The following is a 22,787-nucleotide window of genomic DNA, read 5'->3' on the forward strand; positions in this document are numbered from 1 at the left end:
TCCTACAAACTTATACTCCTGCTTCTTAGGAGGTCTAAAAACTACTACCTTCCTACGAAAGTTGATCACAGCATAAATGGAGAACAACCAATCCATCCCTAGAATAACATCTAACCCCGACATATCGTATACCATAACATTCACCGATAGCAAAATTCCCTGAAGTATCACTGGGAAGTTTGCTAACATCCTACTACAGAATGATATACTCTCAGATGGTGTAACAATAGATAAGACCTCGTTCATGACTTGGGTCTCAACCTCACACAGTTTAACAAAACTCATAGATACAAAAGAATGGGTCGCACTCGAATCAAACAAAATAGAAGCTTTATTTGAAAGCAATAATAAGGTACCTAACACTACATTCCCTGCATGTTCAGCGTCCGCTAGAGTAAGAGAGTATACTTTGGCCAGAGCTATATTCATCTGAACGGTTCCCTGAGGTATCTAATTACTACCCCGATTTACACTAGACGCAGACATATCTTTCTTTGGTGCACAACAGTTGTGAGCCATGCGGCCTGATCGACCATAGTTGTAGCAGTTATGCCCAAATGATCGGTAATCGCCCTCGTGCCATCTTAGGCACTTGGTACAACGATCCTGTGTCTGACTCGCCTGAGTACTCTGGCGCTCGGTATTCTGACGGTAACCCGAGCCCTTGTTCCTTTTCTTCCACGATCTCTAACGAGATCCCGACTAAGAACCAAAAGGTATTGTCCTCTTCTTCGATTCCTGATCCACCTCATCCTTTCGGATGCCGTTCTCGATCACCGTGGCCTTTTCTACCAAAATCGAAAACTCGTGGATCTGAAGCATACCCACGAACCTGTGGATATCCTTCCTCAAACCCTTCTCGAACCTCCGAGTCTTCTCGTACTCACTCGAGATCAGACATGGCGCAAAGCAGGATAACTCTATATACCAAGCAACATACCCCTGCACCATTATATTTCCCTGTGACAGAGCAAAAAGCGCATCTGCCTTCGCATCACGAGTGGAGGCCGAGAAGTATCTCTTAAAGAAAACCTCTTTGAAGTGGCTCCAAGACATCTCCGAAACACCGGCTCTCTGCTTTTCCAGCAGATTCACGGTAGTCCACCAACGCCCCGCCTCCCCAGACAGCTGGAAGGTAGCGTAAACGACTCTCTGCTCATTTGTACAGTGGAGGACTTCTAGAATCCTCTTGGTCTTCTTGACCCAGTCCTCCGCTATAATAGGGTCGGGGCCCCCTACAAACGTCGGCGGGTGCATGCGTGTGAACCTCTCGATGGTACACCCCGCAATAGTAGGAGAGCGTTCTTGTCTCCTAACACTTCGCCCGATTTCCCGCATAACCTGCCTCATCAAACCCCGAGGCACTGATGGAGACTCGTTGTTGGCAATCTCCTCAGAACTACTCCCCAAGTTATTATCTTCGGGCTCCATTTTGAAACAGAATAGGAATCAGTTAGGACTCCTATATCACAGACAGTTAACACAATAATCAACACACATAATCATGTTAACTACCCTCTCACAGGCCTAGGTTTATACTATCACATCGACGTGAAAGTCATTAGTGGTTTGCCCTGATTTTACTGAAATCGTCATTCCAGGAAAAATATGGAACACCGCCAATGAATCCCTGTCTAGCAACAAAACAACCCTCGACCTACTCTGCCCATTTCCTTCCTCCTATACTCTGGTATGTACACATAGCTACACCTAACCAAGTCTACAAGACCTAGTAACTTGGTTAGCTCTTATATCAAGCTGTCATGCCTCGAACCCGAAAATGGGACCCAAGGGTGAATTAGTAACCTAACCTGTCCTTGTATCATACAAATAACAACGATACAACATAATGAATAAGGGTCCGACCCTTTGGGGTTACCAGGAACCCTATACGCATCCATACACAAATCATATACACAGCAGAAAAGGTCATTCTATACATGTACTGTATCATACCAGAGTCTATACATGAGAAAATGGAGTCCAAGATCCATACATACAAAACATACATCCGGGTGCCAACATACCCCAAAATGACAACTCGCAAAACAAAATTCCTAGCACTTACCCAAGCGCCACCCGCAGTACACTGGCCACTACACTCCCAATTCTAGGACGTTAATTCCGATTACTCGAAGGACCTATAAAAATGTACGTATAGTAGGGGCGAGACACATCTCAGTAAGGCAAACACGGGTTATATTAGTGTGTGGCATTCGAGTATTATCATGACAACAAATAAACACAGTTAATGCAGTTCCAGTATTCTCACAATATAGTTCCGATACAGTGCATACACGCACACACACGCATACACACGCCCATGATCTACACGGTGTCGTCACACCCCTCGGCCTGTAGCTGGTCCGCAACATACGACGTTGGCCCGTAGCCAACCCGCAAAACATGGCGCCACCAGCACATGACTAGTCCCAGACTGCCATGGCATCGTACTAACGCTAACTGGTGGATCCACACCCTTTGGTGATCAACCGGTATAGGCCACACCCTCGGATATAGAGCCAGACACTCTTTCAGTACTTGGAACAATTCGGAACCCAGTTCCTATTGCATTTCAACATAACACAGTCATGCATGCTCATATAACCAAACATACCACACCCATTTGGTAATCCGAAAATCATGTTTTCCAATCATATACAGTTTAAAACAAATTCAAGGCATGGCCATCTCTAATACACAGTATAAATCACAATATACCAACAATTTTCAACAAAACCAGGGATGCAACACAATACCCCCTTTTTCCCAAAACTGTAACATGAAAAACCCATAATTTTACCACTCAGATTCCCCCAAATGAGTAACTAAAATGCGCACAGGACCATGAACCATAGTTCTACCGAGTTCGATTTAAAAAATAACTAATATAAACTTTATTCCCTTACCTTTTCCCCAAAAGACCAATCCTAAACTCTACAGCTCCTAAACAGCGAACCGAGTTCTCAAAACCTACAAAAGACAGTACAAAATATACTCACAACTTCGTCCTCTACCAAACTACTGGATTAGAAAAGAAAACCAAGTCTTTCCTCAATTTTAAGCCAAAACCCAAAAATCTCCGAAACATGATTCTGATCCGTAGGTTTTGTAGAGAATCCTTCCCTGATCCTCGTGGTAACATCAGATCATCGATTCTAGTGACAAACGGCAAAGAAATCTAGAGAGAGAGAGAGTAGGATGAGTTCTAGAGAGAGAGGGAAAGGATTTTTAGTTAACTTAGCTTGGAAGCAACTAAATTGGATATTTATAGCCCTTTGACTCAGCCGCCCTCATCGACGAATGGCAACTTCATCGACGAGGCCCTATAGTCAATTCGTCGATGAGATTGTGACCTTGTTGACAAGCCTGAGATCCCCAGTTTCCCTAAATCTCTCGGCTTCTCCTCGTCGACGAGCCTTTGAACTTCGTCAATGAGCAGAACAAAGCCTTTGTCGATGAAATTTGACTTCATCGACGAAGCCTCCTAATTATTTAAACCCATATATCATGATTCAGGTACTTACACTTGTAATCAATACACATCCTCAAAGACCGGTATTTCTTCTTTATAAACAACACCAGAGCTCCCCATGGCGATACACTCAGTTATATAAATCCCTTATTCAACAAATCTTGCAATTGATCTTTTAATTATCCTAATTTAGCTGGAGCCATACAGTAGGGAACCTTAGAGATCGACACTGTCCTTGGAGGCAAATCTATTGAAAAATCCACCTCACGTTCGAGAGGCAACCCTGGTAGCTCCTCTGGAAATACATCAGGAAATTCTTGCATGACTAGTGTACTGCCAAACTTCGATTCATTTTCTGTCATTTCTTTTACAAAAGCTACAAATCCTTGACCTCCGTCTAGAAACAATCTGCCTGCCTGCACAGTGGATACCAACAGCGACGACGTGCATACATGTGAACCAGTAAACCTAAATTCTTTCTCACTAGGGGGTTTGAAAACTACTTCTTTCTGATGACAATCAATACTGGCATAATTAATTGCCAGCCAATTCATACCCAGTATTTCATCAAACCCGCACATCTCTAACACGATCAGGTCAGCTGGTAACATTCTCCCATGAATTTCTATAAGATAGCCTCTGAGTACCCTTTTACACCTTATCACTGACCCAGACGGCGTAGCTAATGACAATTCTCTATCTAATAACTGAGTTTCATTTCCAAATAATTTAACATAGGATACAGAGACAAAGGAATGAGTAGCACCTGAATCAAACAAGACAATAATGGGATGTGATAAAACAGTAAATGTACCTGTCACTACATCTCCGTAGTAGCTTCAGCATCACCCGTTGTCAATGCGTAAACCCTCGCCGGGGCTACATTCCTTTGCTAGCCTCCACGAGGCGTCTGATATCCTCTCCGATAGGGCCTGGGAGCTAGAACCTAATCTGGCGGTCCTGGGCATGCACGTGCCATGTAGCTGGATCTCCCACAACAATAGCAAAAATCTCTCCCAACCCGAAACTCTCCCAAATGTCGTCTCCCAAATGTCTAACATACTAAGAAAATCAGCGTACCCTGAATCTCATGAGGTCCTATCGTTTGCCTCTGATCTCCTCTATCACGACCTCCTCTCCATGGACCCCTAATAGAACTAGCCTAAAAACCCTGCAGCGCAGGCCTCTTCCTCTAACTTTAGGCTGCTATACCTCTCTGTATACCACTCTCGATAATAGCAACCCTATCTACAATCTCTGAAAATGTAACGACCTCAAATTCCTTAATAGGAAATGAAATATAATCAATGGAAAAGTCGACCCGAACCCGTGGGTAACCGGGATACTTGTCAATCACAGCGAAAACATAAGCGGCAGCAAGCATAAAAATCTAAAACATCAATCCATAAAACATAATACCAAAGTTTACTACATACCATAATATTGTATTTATATACATCCTCATACACATCAAAATAACTCTAGGATCAAATACAAAATAATTCTGATCCTAGTACAAAATCTTACCCTCATAATGGGGTAATATCACTGACTCAACGGCGGCCACGACCCGCCGGTTACTCAGGGTCTCTTGAAAAATATATTTAGTTCGGGGGTGAGACACTTCTCAATAAGAGAATATAAACTAAATACAGCTGTGTGACAACATGAACATTTAATGCACTTATACATATACAGTACAATTCATATATCTATAGACATTCATCATAACATACTAAATAATCATATACTTTACTTGCTAATAAATCATATCGTACGTAAAACATCTGTTATATTGATAATACTGAAAACATACTCAGGATGAATAACTAGCTAATGTTATGTATTATCCCCTATGACGGGTTGTGCGGCCCAAAGGCGGGACCTGACAATGGCTGGCCGATCACTGCCGAGTAAAAAATGTCTGTAAGTACGATGGGCCCGCCACACCCTGGTCTGGACTGCCAGGTGGATGTCCACATTCTACTGAAAGCCACATCGACTATCCATCTCCCACCCCCTCGTGGAGTGGTTAGCACTAATCTGAACATAGATATCTGATCTATATAGCTACGGTACCGAGCTCCTAAACTGAACTAAACTAACATTCGGGTTCTGATAACATATAGTACCTGATAATATAGCATCTTTCATAATTTCATAATTACGGCCTCATGCCGAACATTTCATAAATACTACTTCGTGCCAAATATTTCATAAATATAGCCTCGTGCCGATCATACGTAAATACGACCTCGCGCCGAAATCATACATAAATACGGCTTCACGCCAAAATCATACATAAATACGGCCTCGCGCCGAAATTATACATAAATACAGCCTTGCGCCGAAATCATACATAAATATGGTCTTACACCGAAATCATACATAAATACGTCATTTTGAAAATAATCATTTTATCATGCATTTATCAAAATCATAATGTACTGTATACTTCCATAACTTCTCAAATCATATTGCATTTATATCATTATCATATCATAATATTTCTCCACGTAAAATAATATTCATTCCACACATTTGCTGTATAAAACTATACATTGTATTCTGAAAATCATAATAGCAGTATTTTTCCGAATGTGCACTAATTCCATAATATTCAAATATCGTATATATTTTCAGGAAATCAATTTGCTCATAATTAATAGTAATTTGCGTGAAAAATAACTGTTTTAGTTTTTTCCCTTACCTGACTACTGAGAAAGCCCCTAAAATATCCTGGTCTAACACCCATAGAATTTTCTGACCAACACCCTGAAATGAAAACTCTCAGTACTAAACTTAAGTATTTCTATGTGTACATCATTTTCTATTAATACCGTAAGATCAAATTTGGCTTAAAATGCCTTACCTCAACTTAGGGATGATTTCCAACTTGTTTTCACCAACGATCCGCTCCAACAGATTTGGAGAGAACTTCCCCAAGAGAGTTGTGGTGGCTCCGAATTGTTGAATTAGTGTAAATTTGGCCCAAAATCGAAGAGAGAGAGAGAGAGAGAGAGAGAGAGAGCCGAATCAAGGAGAGAGAATCCTTTAATAATTTCATCGACGAAATTCAGTCCTCGTCGACGAAATTCAGTCGGCTCAAAATCTCTCTCGGTATTTCCTCGTCGATGAAATTCAGTCTTCGTCGATGATTTCTCTTATACCCTCATCGATAAATCCCCTGTGTTCGCCGACGAGTCCTTTGGTAATTTCCTTTCCTCTTCTTTATTTAAATTCCATTTTATTCGGGTTGTCACTGAAAATGTCTGAGCCCTAAAGCCAATCACCTGCTCAAACAAATTCTACCGCATACTCTCTTCAAACTTCCTTGCCTTCTTCTCTTCATCTGGTGCTACATGAGGGGAAAAACTTGACAACTGGATAAATCGAGCTGCGTATTGTGATACTATCATCTGCCCCTGAACTAGATGCATAAAATCTGCTGCCTTTGTACTCTGAATGATAGTAGGGAAATACCACTCGAAGAACAGCTCCTTGAATCGGTCCCACATCATTAATACTAGAACCGGCCTCTGCCCCTCTATCAATTGCGCTGATCTCCACTAGCGCTTCGCCTCTCCTATCAGTTTAAATGTTGCAAATACTACGTTCTATTCATCCATACATGGAAGCACAACCAGTGTCTCTTCGATATCCTGGACCCAATTCTCAGCTACAATCGGGTTGTCTCCTCCATCAAAGGATGAGGGCTTCATCCACATAAATTTCTCGATCGAATAGCCACGCTCCCCAGAGCTCCAAGTCATCTCAGCCATCACCTACTGGGTGATGCTGCACAGTACTGCATCTGTATCATCACCTATGCTGGAAGGTCCTGGCCTGTCTCCTCCAGCATTCATGCCACTGCTTTCCGGGTCCATCCTGAAAACAAGAAACACATTTAAGTACCTTATCTCCTACACAGACCTATCCTATACCAATTCAAAATCAACTACCTTCCCTGACGTTAATTCGATATCTAGTTTTGCAACCTAGACACAAGACCCGACAATAGTTTACTATGGTTTTCCTAAAATTGTCACCCCAGGAAAAACACAAAAACCACCACAGTAATCCTGTACCTAGAACACAAAACAAACCTCAAATTCTTTCCTATACTTTGGTATTGCTTCCGCTGCACGCTAAAGTCTACAGAACCTAGCAACATAGGCTCTGATACCAAACTATAACGTCCCCCTTTCAGGCGTTGTCACTTTCCTTATGGGCCTTACGCTCGTGGCAACAACGGGTACCTATCAGAGCATTCACTGAGATTGAGGCGTTACATATCACCGTCCCTCAATTCAGCAAGCCCCTGGGCGTAGAGTCTTACTTCGCCACAATTATTCATAAGCGAGAGTTCCCAAGGATCGGGGGTAACTACCCCTTTGCTCTGATACCAAACTATAACGACCTGCTATTTAGTTTCCTTTTTTTTTTTTTTTTTATATACTGTAAAATTTATAATGCTCTGATACCTACTAGATTAAACCAAACCATCAACCTAAACAGCAAGAAGCGGAATTGACATAAACACAATCAAGAAAATCTACAATACTAGAGTGCTAAAATGTTTCTAAAATATACATATACGACTGTTTCCCAAAAAAAATACCCTCAACTGAGCTATGGCTATACAAAAATACTCCCAAAAATACTCACTATACTGACAGGGCAGTACTGAAGCCCCTCTATCTGCGAGCCTGATCTATCGCCTACCTGGATCACCTGAAAAATGTTAAAGTAATGGGATGAGACGACGCCCAATAAGACAAAATATGCTATTGCTAGTGTGTGGCAAATGAGTTACAATACTATAAAGATACGTTTCTATATAATCATGTATATCTAAATCTGTAAATATAGTACAAATAATATAACCACCACCTTTCCCATGTTGCTTAACATATCTGCATTTTAGGTTTCTATACAAAATACTTTTAATATATATATACACATATTCCCTATTTCTGTGAAACTATACATAATAATAATAATAATAATAATAATAATAGTAATAATAACTGAAAACTTCCCTAGTTGGATAACTATATGTCATGATTTAACCCCTCATGACAGGGTTATACAGCCCATAGGCAGGATCTATCCTGGTTGGCCGACCAAGATAAACCACTATACTCCATCAATCTGATCAGCCCTCCTCAACCCATATCTAATGGGGAGCCTATCCACACGTGGGCATTTGATTGACCTACTTACCACGTATTTTTTTTTTGATCAAAGGGTAAAAGTATATTAATCAAAGTAAGTTTTTACATGTACACTAGGTATCCCTAGGCCATAGAGATCCAACCAAACACAGACGGGAGATCAAATCGCAAATTACATCGAACTTGGGCATACCCAGGGGCCATTATGGCCAAATCAACAAAAATTCATAAATCCCAATCTTCTGAAAGGGACAAGCAAAATATTACATCTTGACAGTATATGGATCAAAATTTTCATATGTAGCACTATATACATGTCTTTGTATCACATGGATCAGCTCCATAGTGGAAATGGAGTCGTTCTCAAACTTGCCTCTATTGCGGAAATGCCAAATAAAATACACACATGCAGCAAATCCAATCTTCTACCCTGCAGCAATAAGACCATTCCCTTTGGCCTCCTTATGAAGCCATTTTGCAGCAGCTCTAATGGTTGTCATGGCTCTAGTAATACCCAGCTAGCTTCTAATACCATTCCAAACTTAAGCAGTGAATTTGCATTTGAAAAATAAGTGATCCAAGGATTCAGGATCAGTGTTACAGAAGGTGCATAACCGATCAATTCCTTCATATGTCAGCTTGTCACAGGTAAGGAGCTTTGCTTTCAAACCCAGCCAAAGGCAGATTGAGTGTTTAGGGAGAATGCCCCAGTACCAAACCTCCCTAGTCCAGGGCACTTTATGCCCTTTAGCTCTCCAAAATTCATAGCTAAGTTTGGCTATGTTCTCCCACTTACTCAGCATATCATTAGCAGCATCAATACCACCACAGTTCACCACCAGCTGATCTCTAATAGTTAACAGTTTCTTGAATAAAGGGGAGTCATTCTTCACTGCAGAGATGCTCCAGATGCTTGAATAAGTTAAATACATATGATGGATCCACTTTGTCCAGACTGAGTCCTTCTTGGAGTGGATATTCCAAAGTGCTTTAGATAGCAAAGCAATATTCCATATATTGAGATCAAACACACCCAGGCCCCCCTCAGTTTTAGGGAGACATATCTCTCTCCAAGCCACCAAAGGTTTCCTAATGCCTCCCCACAAAAAGACTCTGCACAATTTAATAATCTGGTTCAAAACCTACTTACCACGTATTACCTAAATAGGTGGTTGCACTCTATTCTGCATATAGCAACGATACTGTGCTCAATAAACTGTATCTGTAATGGTCCATCAGGGTCTGATACTATATAATACATCTTTATATACAACTGTCTGTTTTACCATGATTCTATAATAACTGTATTAACCATGACGCTATGATAAATTGTATCTGTATCAACTGTATTTCTGAAATGAACTGTAAAACTGTATGTCATGGTACTGTAAACTATATAATCATGGTATTTTGTAATTATTGTAAAACATATCCACTGTCTGTGTATTCTATAAAACATAACTTTGAAAAATACTGTAAAGCATGTTTCTGTACTATACCTATATTCTCAAGCCACATAGTAATTTAAAACATATTATTCATAATTAATAAACTGCATAAAGTTCTGTCGTGAATAATAACCTGGTAAAATATACATTTCATACTGAAATCATTCGAAAGCTGCCTAGTATAGCATATTTCCCTTACCTGATTCCTGCTAAAAATTCCCTATTATGACGGATCCTACACCCGTAGGGTTCTCCACTCAACACCCTGAAAACCATATATCTCATAACAAAATATTACTATTTCTACGTCTACAGCATTTCCTACAACTGCTGGAAAGTCAAATTTCAACAAAAGGACCTTATCTTGAATCTGGGATGAAATCTAATTTTGTCCCACCGACGATCCGCTCTAGCAAACTTGAAGAGAACTTCCCAGGAGCGTCTCGGTGGCCTCAAATCGTCGATCCAGCAAATAACGGGGCCAGAATCGAAGAGAGAAGAGGGAGGAGCCGTAGGGAGGAGAGAGAGAGAGGGTATTGGTGAGTTTTATGCACAAGAAAATGAGTTAAGCATTATTTATACTGCAGCCTTCATTGACGAGTCACGTCATCTCATCGACAAGGTCGCGAAGGAGGTTCGTCGACGAACACCATCTTCTCGTTGACGAATTTCAGAGTTTAGAAAATAGCCTCTCGATATCTTCTCGTCAACAAAACTTGTCTTCGTCGACGAGGCCCTCTTGTACCCTCGTCGACGAATCCCCTGTGTTCAGTGACGAGGAAATAATAAATTCTCTTGGGTCATTACATCCCAAAGTGCAATGTCGCGTTCGTCGACGAAGTCGAATGCCTTTTTCTGTTACTATCTCCATTTTCCTCCCCATTTATTATTTAAATACCATTATTCTTCTAGTCGTTACACATAATTTCCTAATCAAAACACTAAATTCTCCTAAATAATTATCGCATACATGTTTCCCCAAATCCACATATACACACTTCCTAAACTATAATCCATATATCATTTACCTAAGTTTCTGTAATACCACCCACTGGGGTCCTCAACCCTAGCCAGTTAGGTCCCAAAACACCTTATTCCTGAAAATATAATATCCTAATTTTATTTCACAAAACTCTAGTATACTCGCATATAATACAAAATCTGATCTCAAATGAACTGGGTAATACTGAAAATACTCAAATAATCCACTCACCTTGATTTTGGGATAGTTCCCAAACTTATCAAATCAACATTTCGCTCCAGCTATGTTATAGAGAATCTCCCTAAGATCACCGTGGTAGCTTCTAATCGTCAAATCGGGGAGAGACGGAGCCAAATTTCTAAAGAGAATTTAGAGAATACATTTAGAGAGAGAAAGAAAACTGTTGAAATGAATTTCCTTCGCAGGAAATCTATTTTAGGGCTATATATAAAATGTTATCCACGTGGCCTCGTCGACAAGCCACGTCCCCTCGTTGAAGAGCCTAAGCGGTAATTTCATTGACGAACGCCTACTCCTCATCGACGAGATTCAGGCCCTGTAATCGGCCCTTTCAGTAATTTCTCATTGACGAGAGGAATGTCCCCGTCGACGAACCCAAGAAGGATGCTCGTCGACGAATGCCTTGTGTTCGTCGACGAGACCTTGTGATTCCCTTTTAGAATTTTTCCGTTTCTCTTTTTCTTTTATAATTTAATTACTATAATTCTTCGAGTCTCTACAACCAGACTGAGCCCAACTGGTCTCCCTTATAGGGCGGAGATTCCCCAATTCAATTTACCGGGCTGAACCAAACCGGTCTCCCTTACAGGGTAGAAACTCCCCAGTTCAATTTACGGGCTAAACTCAACTGGTACATAAAAATATTTTTGTACATGTAAAATAATTTTGAAAATTCAAGCAGAGATGTACACGTTTAAGCTCTAAAAATGCACTCACACAAGATATGAATTGAGCTCAAGTGAGTAAGGGTGTTTTCCTCAAAATAATATTTTCAATCTTTGAAAGATCATGTATATAATTCATGCTTCAAAGATTTAACCTTAATAAAGATTTTCTCCAAATTTTTTTTAAAAGAATAATAGGAGAACCTAGGGTTTTGACTCTTAAGACACTTTTTTGCAAAAACTGAATGCAAATGATCTTTGATGTTAAGTGAAATGTGCAATAAAAGCTTCAAAGATCTATTATAAAATAAACAATTTTTCTAACAAATATTTGCAATAAAAATGTTTGGAGAAGTTAAGATTTATGCTTAAAAACATTTTTGCAATAAATACAATATGGGCTTTTGAATCTTGCAATAGATGTGCAAAGATTCACAAGCTACAAAAAACAAGTTCTTTCAAAAATATTTATCAATGAAATAATCAGGAGAAACTTTAAGCTATACTCTTAAAAATGATTTTCAAAAATTAAAGGATAAGTGAGAGTATATGATCTAAGATAATAAAAAAAAAATGCCCACATAATATGTTCTCTTCTAATAAGATTTTTCAAAATGAATGAAAGGAAGAGAGAGAGAGTATAAAAATTTTGCCCCAAAGAGAAGATTTTTCAAAAAAAATGTTGGGGGAAATTTGATTAAAAAAGGTTTTAAGAGGACTTTTAAGATAATCAAAGTTACTAATTGAAGCTTATGAAGGGGTATTTATAGATTTTGGAAAAAATGTGACCATTGGGCACATGCTCGTCATTTTAGAAAAGATTAAGTGAAAAAATAATGACGATTAGTGCTTAAAAAATAAGTCAACCCGAGAGCCTCAGTCAACTGGCCTAAGCATTGGTCGACTGACCTCTCACAATGAATTTGAAATTTAAAAAAGTTCGGTCAACCAAGCAACGGGACGGTCGGTTGACTTAGGGCGATTTCCCCTTTCTTCATAGGTTCGATCAGTTGGCCAAATGACCGGTCGGCCGAGCCTTGAAGGCCAATCGGTTGAGGCTATTTTGAACTTAAGAGGTTGGTCGAACGAGGAAGGTTGAAAGGCAAAGTCTAGATGTCGGTCGATTGAGGACACTACATTGAAAAACGGTCGATTGACTGAGCCTTGTCAAAGTTTGACTTCTAATTTTGGTCGGTCAACTGAGCATATTTGACCTGGAGGAGTTTGGTCGATTGAGGTCTTGAATACCTCAGTTTATGCGCTGATTTTGACTCTAAAGCTATTTCAAAAACCTTTGTTGGATTTTAACTTTTACGAAAAAGGTTTTCTCTTAAAGGTTAGGTCCCTAAGGTCAATCTATGGTCATCTGAGTTTTGGTAATTCATATCATGCAGATACATGCATTATTACAGACCAAATATAAAAATTAAATGCAATACAAATTTAAAAGATGTGTGTTTGTCTTTTGCTTTTCAGTCTTCATGGAATATGCCAGAATGATGTTAAGCTTGAAGTTTATCCTGACTTCCACTTCCCCTTATGTGTGTGTTTGAATTAAAGACCTGTTTACAAACTAAATACACACATAAGATACAAATGGTTTGTTAGCATCAAAATAGAGATTGAACTAAAAAAATCAATAATTTCCCCCTTTTTGATGATGACAAACACCTAAGGGAAAAATGAGTACAACCTGAAAAGGCTCCCCTTAACAATATGCGTAATTTAAAAATGTAGACAATAGAACACAAGCATATGAAGAAATAAGACATTATAATTTAATTATGCATTTAATTTTTGCATTAAGGCACATTTAACCTCAGATATTTGCCCCTATGTTATTTACCCAAATTTTTTTTTCCCTTTTTGGTCATTATCATTTTGCTCATAAGTCTCTCCCGCTTTTAGCATCATAAAAAAAAGTTAAGTTAAGTAGAAAACACATTGACCATTTAAAACTAACTTAACTTAAAAGAGAAACTCCCCCTTTTTAAAATAATTTTTTATTTTTCTTAAAAAACTCTCCTCATTTTGGTATACGACTTAGGCATAGAAAATTTAGAACTATTTTAAAAATATTTGGTAATTTTGCACACAAAAATAGTTTAACAGGTCATTTAAAAAAATGACATGAAAGACATGGTCAGACCAGAAATATATACAAACTATTTCAATTTGAGCATCACATAAGACTCGCAAAAGATTGGAATTTAAAAACATACAGCATATGAAAAGGTAGGTTTGAGCATAAAATCAATTTAACTAGTTCACATGCATTTTATGTATAATCAATATGCAACACCCTTAAAAAGTTTTGTTATATATAAATTTCATGACATAAAATTTTAACACAAGATAGCACAAGTTATGGAGCATAAAACATACAGGCAAGAAACAAGATATATTCCATGTAAGTTCATTTTTTGCATTTAAAATATGTGTGTGTGTGTGCGTGTGTGTATATATATATATGTATATGTATATGTATATGTATAAAAATATATATCCCCTTATGATTTTCGGTAAATACTGGGGGTCAAGCTTGCTTAAAAAGAAACTTTAACATAAAAGTTCAAACAAGCAAACATCTTTCTAGTAAACAATTAAGCACAGAACATGTTATAATCAGAAAGATGCAACCATATTGATCCAAAAATGATTTAGACAATTTAATCATAGATCATATGACAAAATAAAAATAGTGGCAATATTATTTCAATTTAAGATATTCAACAAATTCATCATACTTTAATGCACATGCCACGTTCAATTCAAACCAAATCTAAGCCTAAGAATGGGTGAGCGCAACACGATAGAAATGTAAGTTCAAAAGCTTCCCCTATCGATTTGAATACGTGCTTAGATGCTTTTGTTACTTATACTCATTCTAATAGTGAAGTTTCATTAAAACCATTTAAACAGTATAAGTATTATTTTCATTCTTAATAGATTTTACTGAATATATGTTAAACAATTTATATTTAACCAGTAAAACCATTCCTAGAACACACATGTACCAAAAATTTAACATTAAGTCATGTGCAAGGTGTTCGTGCATACCAGGAACAATCCATATCAAAGATATTTTAATAAAGATAGGATATGATATTCAGAGTACTTAAAAAAATTGTGACTCAAAAAGTAGGAACAATAGTAATGTAAATCCATGGAGTAGGTGAATTTTAATCTTTTTTCACAAAGATGGGGCTAAAACTCCCTGGTATATTCTCAAGCACACAAAAGTGCATTTATGGGTAACGATGAATTTCATTTAAGCACACTCAATATATGTTCATCCTTCATAACAAAACTTAGTGTGCAAGAGATTATAGACATTAAGCTCTTATTCATTTTCCTTATGAGTGGGGCTTAAGCTCCCCTATATATTTGCATGCATGCATACTTGCATTTTGGTTTAAGGATGATGTTCATTTAAAAGCATTCATCATATATTCATCCTTTCAAAGGATTTCAGTATGCACCAAAAATTAAGCATTCAACACTCAAGCATGACGGATTGCATTTCAATTTAGCACTCGATAGCCAATCATGGCTATATTCAATAGTTATGTAATAAGGGTTCAATATGAAGGTGACAGAACTTAAAATACACAATGAGTGTATGCGAAATGAAAACTCCCCATAAGTCATGCAATTTCCCTGGTCACATGAACCATCATCAAGATATAGGATGTTTAGTTACAAGGATGATGCTTTATCATTTAGGTCCTAAGTGAAAGTACTTAACCCAAAGATTTGAACCAAATGGTGTCCACAAACTAGTCCTTCATAGGACAAAAATGTGTACTTGTGTTGACTCTATGAGTCTGATCCCGTTTTGGTTATGACAAAACCAATGTTTCTCACTTGTGCACTGAACTTCTTGAATAGGTTTATCCTTAGCATGCACTGTTGGTAGGAACTCAAGTAAGTCATTATGACTATGAAGATCAAGCTTCATTTATGGCGTTTGAAGAATCGAAAGAATAAAGACCTATTTTTTATTGTATTTGCATTCATTTTTATATTGGTCTGTAATAATTTATATAGGTCTATAATGATTATCTGCATATCATGCATATAGGATATATTGTAAGCTCAGCAAATGATCATACATAGACCATAGATTGACCATAGGGACCGAATGACCTTAGGGCACCTTTCGATCGACCAACTCTCAATTTTTGGGCTTTGTTTAAAAGCTCAAAAATGACTTTAGAAAGACCTTAGGTCCCAGCATATGCACATAAAATAGTCACCATTATCATTCAAAACCAAGGGATCAAAATTGAAATAAACTGGACTTAATTGAAAATTTTGTGAGAGGTTGAGCGACCAAACCTGTGGTGTTTAATACACCTCGGACGCCCGAACCGCTGGGAAGTCAGCGGGTTGACCCAGTTTCACGTGACCAAACCAGAAATGAGCGTATTGTCTTTGGGTGACCGAACCCTTAAAAGGGAACTTTTCACTAACTTGGGCCTTGAAGATTTTAGTTCAAAATAGGCCTCGAGCGACCGAACTTGTTAGTTTGGTTAACTGAACTTAGTTTCGGGCACCCGAACTGCGGACATAATGTTTCTAACTTTTGTTCAGCCAACCGAACCTAGACTTGGGCTACCAAATCTTTTAAGATGCCTTTTAGAGCTGAGTTTATTTGGGCGACAGAACCATAGTTCAGCCACCCGACTCATCTCGGGTTACTTAATAATTTATCATGGTTAAAAGGGTTAAACAAGGTTAATCTTTCTAAATTAATTTAAAACAAATCTAATAATGCTCTGCATGTCCTAAACGGTCATAATTAGGCCTTGGTCTATATATATGAGTTCATTTGTGAGGATTAGGAATCAATTAGCAAAAATTATTAACAAAAATCCTCTCTATTTTAAAAATCCTATTTTGCCCAAATACTCTCATTTCTTCATTCCCTTGATACATCTTAGTATTGTGAGAGTGTTATATTGTGTTATTGATTATTAGAGATTGCTAATACTCTTGTTGCCTTGATTGTTTATTGACATTGATTTTGGGGAGTTTAGTTAAGTTTATCCCAAAAATTTGAACATTATAAATCTTGTGTTGGGATAAACTAATAAGTTTAAGGATCTTTGCATTGTCATTGTAAGATTCTTATAGTTTTGATTTTGTTGTACAAAATATTTTTTTACAAGTTACAATATTTTCAAACTACTATTGTGTTCATTTCATTGAAGGAAATCTTTTGAGTTAGTTTGAATATCTGATTAGCATCTTTGAAACCCTGATTTGTTATTGAGATTTGATATAATTTGTTTCAAAGATATAACTTGTTTAGAACACTCTTGAACATTCCAGTGATCACATCTTGTTGAGTGTTGTTTGTATAAATATTCACATCACTAAGCTTACATTTACCTATACTGTTGATGTGCATGTGATTGATTACATTTGGCACACATCTGCTTTACTGAGAAGCATAATCATTGCACCGGATGTATTGTGAAAAATACTGTTATATTTCAGGCGTGGCCTGAGGGGGCGGTAATCTAGCCCGGTAAGGATTGGCTGTAAAGCCCTGTGTTATTTGACTTGATTGTAAAGGTTAAGGTTAGCCTTGTGCTAATTGACCTGGTTGTTTAGGTGTCGCTCCACCCATTAAGTGAGTTTATAGTGGTAATCCTTGTGCTTATTAGCCAAGGCAGGGACATAGGCAGTTTGTCAAACCTCGATAACATTTCTGATGTCGTCTCCTTTACTGCTTTATTGTGCATGTTTGATTAAATTTCTACGCAGTTTAAATTCCGTCATATATTTACATTGATTTATTTTATATGCACTAGATTGACCTAGGGGATAAATTTTTTATATACCAATTCACCCCCCTTTTGGGATTGCACCAAAGCTAACAACTTGTTTTTCAATTTATCACATGGTATATAGGATTCAACATGTACTAACATATTGAATTATTTAGCGTCCTAGGAAGAAGAAATGAATTGCTTATACTAATCATGGACTAATTCCACTTAAGCATATTAAACAGTATAAGCACTCTTTCCAAAGCAACTACACTGGATATCTATCAAGGACATTTTATCATTTGACTAGTATAGTCTTTCGTATATGTTCTTGTGCATGCATTTTCGACTAAGGATGAAAATTAATATTCGTTTATTATTCACTCATCTTTTCAAAAACATTTTGGCAAGCATCATATCAATGCGTTTTAGTACATGGTTTTGTTTTGGGAAAAAATCTTACAAAATTTTGGCAACATGCCATTTATAAATTGAACATTTTCTCATTTTACCATATACCTAAAACCTGATAGATTCAAGCAAGCAATTTATAATAATCTGCATCATGCAGATACCATTTAGTTTAAGCATGCGATAACCTATATCCACTATTAACATGCAATTCACAATATACTGCATCAAGCATGCAGTTGGCATTCAACACACACATGCATTTCAATAGACAATCAACTTAGGATATTCAGTAAAACTCAATGATAGTTCATGCTAAAATAAATCATCCATCAAATGTAATTCATCTTTGAGCGAAGGATGGATTGTGAGCATTTAGAGCAATGATTATAATTAACTATCCATAGAATGAGTTTAAACATTTAATGAGAAATGGATAGTGGTATTCAACACTCAAATCATCCAATAAAAAATGATGAGATGTACCACAAATCAGTGCAATAGAATAAGGTATTTATTGGATGAGATTTAAATTTTCTGCTCCTCCTTAGTTATGCAGCCAAAAAATTTTATATTCAATGAACAGTATTTGACATAACTAATATTTTCTAATATGGGGATGAACTTATGAATTTGATCAAGCGTGCTCCATAATGAGTTTTAGGTTATATGATATATGAAGTATTATGATAAATTTCCTAAAACTTCAAGCTGTATGATGGACAAAGTATGTTATATTTAAGATAATTATATTAAAGCACATATAACTTTAAAAATCTTTTAACAAATAAATACTTATTTATCCATGTAAAGGGGATTTTCAAACTTAATCATGCTATAACCAATATTATTATATAATAGCCAATCATAATGATATTTATATATATTGATCATAGATTGGACATACCACTTTAATTTTCATATTGACTTGTTTTTCTAATAGTCTTAGTGTAACAATAGTGTATACTAAAATTCAGGTTTTAAGCACAAAAACATTATTTAAGCAATCAAAGTATTAAGACCCCTTATTATATCAAAAGTAAATCTTATGAGTATGGATAAATTACTTTTCAAGCTCATCATAAGATAACATGAAAAAAAATCAACTCATGATTCAATAGAAAATTCAACAAAAATATTACATGAATCATGACATGAAATAAATAATAAAGTATAATGATAAAGATAAGCTTTTCTTTTTAATCATTCTTAATCGTTTAAGCTTGGAATGGTGTTCTCCTCTCTCTCAATTTTTCTATACCTCTGATGGTTCCAAAAATCCGTAGCACTTAAAAGATGATAGAAATATTAGTAGCTAAGGTACAACGCAGAATGCATGACACTCTGATGATTTGCAATAAAACTATGTTAAGCTCGTTCAAATCATTTTTAGGTTTGGGGAAACAATACACTTAAAAAATATTTTCAATGGGATATAAATTTTCTTTTGACAATCACTTTCCATAACCTCTAATCAATTGATTTTACAAAAATATTTTCAATAATCAAATGGTAAAATCTATTGATGAAAACAGTGGAGGATTTGCAAAGGATTAGCCCTCAAAACAAGGGCACACAAAAAATGAGCCATTGCAATTTTTATGCAAATGCGGTTAAGCTTATTGCAACCGAACTCTGATACCAATTGATGTGAATGGTGTATTCCCAAAAGGGGGGTGAAATGGAGATTTAAAAAAAAAAAAACTTCCTAGGTTAATTTAAGATCTCAAACAGTATTTCATAACCTAGGGTCATTCTAAGCAGCCTCAATTCCCCAAATGATCATGTATGCTAATATTTAAAACCAATAAGACATTCATAACAAATTAAATATTAGCATACAAATACCTCATCATATCCTATTTAAATATTAAGGTGTGTATGTAAAATGATTTACCAATTAATGTGAACATACACGAGTGCAACATATCTCATTTAATTTAATGTGTGCATGCAAATAATTATAACAATAAATAGACAAGCATACACATGTGAAAATTAAAGTGCGGAAATATAAATGAAATAAAGAAAGAGAGACACAATATTTGTTATCGAGGTTCGGCTGAATCAACCTATGTTCCTGCCTTAGGTATACCCCCCAAGGATCCTACTATCCTTGCTCACTTAATAGGACGGAGCAGAAGCTGTTTACAACCTTTCCTTACGGGGCAAGGAAAAGCTCAGCTACACTTACCGGGCGAAGTTATAACCCAACAACACTTTATGGGCGGTGCCAAAACCTAGCTCAATTACCAGACTGAGTCCAACTGGTCTCCCTTATGGAGCGAAAACTCCCTAGTTCAATTTACCTGGCCGAACCAAACCAGTTTCCCTTATGGGGCAGATACTCCCCAATTCAATTTACGTGCTGAACTCAATCGGTACATAAAAATATTTGTGTATATGTAAAATGCTTTTGAAAATACAAGCAAAGATGTACACGTTTAAACTCTAAAAATGCACTCACACAAAATATGAATTGAGCTCAAGTGAGTAAGGGTGTTTTCCTCAAAATAATATTTTCAATGTTTGAATGATGATGTATATAATACATGCTTCAAAGATTTAACCCTAATAAAGATTTTTTTCTAATTTTTTTTCAAAGAATAATATGAGAACGTAGGGTTTTGATTCTCAAGATTTTTTTTGCAAAAATCGAATACAAATGATCTTTGATGTTAAGTGAAATGCACAATAAAAGCTTCAAAGAACTATTATAAAATAAACAATTTCTCCATCAAATATTTGCAATAAAAATGTTTGGAGAAGTTAAAATTTATGCTCAAAAACGTTTTTGCAGTAAATACAATATGAGTTTTTGAATCTTGCAATAGATATGCAAAAAATCACAAGCTAAAAAAACAAGTTCTCTCAAAAATATTTATCAATGAAATAATCGGGAGAAATTTTAAGCTATACTTTTAAAAATGATTTTCAAAAATTAAATGTTAAGTGAGAGTATATGATCTAAGATAATAAAAAGAAATTTGCCCACATAATATGTTCACTTCTAATAAGATTTTTCAAAATGAATGAAAGGAAGAGAGTGGAAGAGTATAAAAATTTTGCCCTAAAGAGAAGATTTTTCAAAAAAAATGTTGTTGGGGGAACTTTGATTAAAAAGTTTTTGAGAAGATTTTTAAGATAATCAAAGTTACTAATTTAAGCTTATGAAGGGGTATTTATAGATTTTGGAAAAAAATATGACCGTTGGGGACACGCTCGTTATTTTAGAAAAGATTAAGTGAAAAAATAATGATGATTAACGCTTAAAAAATAAGCCAACCCGAGAGCCTCGGTCGAATGACCTAAGCTTCGGTTAGCTGACCTCTCATAATGAATTTAAAATTTTAAAAATTTTGGTCGACCAAGCAATGGGACGGTCGGTTGACTCAGGGCGATTTCCCTTTTTTTCGTAAGTTCGATCAGCTAGCCAAATGACCAGTCAGCCGAGCCTTGAAGGCCGGTCGGATGAGGTTATTTTGAACTTAAGGGGTTGGTCGGCCGGGGAAGGTAGAAAGGCAAAGTCCAAATGTCGGTCGATCGAGGACACTACATTCAAAAACGGTTGATCGACTGAGCCTTGTCAAAGTTTGACTTCTGACTTTGGTCGGTCGACTAAGCATATTTGACCTGGAGGAGTTTGGTCGACCGAGGTCCTTGAATACCTCTATTTATGCCCTGATTTTGACTCTAAGGCCATTTCAAAAACCTTTGTTAGATTTTAACTTTTATAAAAAAAGTTTTCCCTAAAAGATTAGGTTCCTGAGGTCAATCTATGGTTATCTGAACTTTGGTAATTCATATAATGCAGATGCATGCATTATTACAAATCAAATATAAGAATTAAATGCAATACAAATTTAGAATAAGTGTCTTCATCTTTTACTCTTCAATCTTCATGAAATATGCCAGACTGATGATAAGTTTGAAGTTTCTTCTAACTTCCACTTCCTCTTATATGTGTGTTTGAACTAAAGACCTGTTCTAAATACACACATAAGATACAAGTGGTTTGTCGGTATCAAAACAGAGATCAGACTCAAAAAGTCAATAATATTATATCATTATATACTTATATGTATGTATATATATATATATATATACACACACATACATATATATATATATATATATATAGTATATTATAATACATTTTATCTTTATCCTTATATATACATATATATATATGATATTATTTAATTAATTAGTTAATTAATAATTTAATTTAATGATAATAATAATAATTTTAATTTTTAATTTTAATTTTTTAAAATATTTTTTACCCTAATAATATATATATATATATATATATATATATTGGGTCGTTATATTTTCTATTCTCCATACAATGATGAAAAAATTGACAATTAGAAAAATACCACTCCAACCAGAGATTCTATCCGGTGTGCTTAGTCCATCTCGAGTAGTCAACCACGTAATAAAATTTTGGAATGTTGCCTCTAAGCTCAATAAAAAAGCGCACCTACACATAGAATAATTATAAACTCTTATTAGAGGCCAAGTAGAGTGTATGTTGAAGTTGCCATTCTTTTACCCCCAATTAAGTCTTATAATCTTTTAGGGGGTTGGCAACAAAATTCAAAAG

The 22,787-nt window shown here is 36.4% G+C and overlaps 1 protein-coding gene across 1 annotated transcript; it reads right to left on the reverse strand.

The window, feature by feature from the left end:
• Window positions 1–702: 702 nt before the first annotated feature.
• Window positions 703–1,257, reverse strand: LOC131166676 (uncharacterized). Its single transcript, XM_058125252.1, has 2 exons — window positions 888–1,257; window positions 703–788 (listed from the first exon to the last, which is right to left on the reverse strand). The coding sequence occupies exons 1-2, from the start codon at window positions 1,255–1,257 to the stop codon at window positions 703–705; spliced, it is 456 nt and encodes a 151-aa protein (XP_057981235.1).
• Between the last annotated feature and the right edge of the window lie 21,530 nt (window positions 1,258–22,787).

This window comes from Malania oleifera, chromosome 10 (genome assembly GCF_029873635.1).
Source record: "Malania oleifera isolate guangnan ecotype guangnan chromosome 10, ASM2987363v1, whole genome shotgun sequence".
Classification (NCBI taxonomy): domain Eukaryota; kingdom Viridiplantae; phylum Streptophyta; class Magnoliopsida; order Santalales; family Ximeniaceae; genus Malania; species Malania oleifera.

Coding starts and splice junctions, on each gene's coding strand:
- LOC131166676 (XM_058125252.1), bottom strand. CDS start 1,257: ATGCACCCGCCGACGTTTGTAGGGGGCCCCGACCCTATTATAGCGGAG. Junction 789..887: donor TGCGCCATGTCTGATCTCGA/GTGAGTACGAGA, acceptor CGATTTTGGTAG/AAAAGGCCACGGTGATCGAG.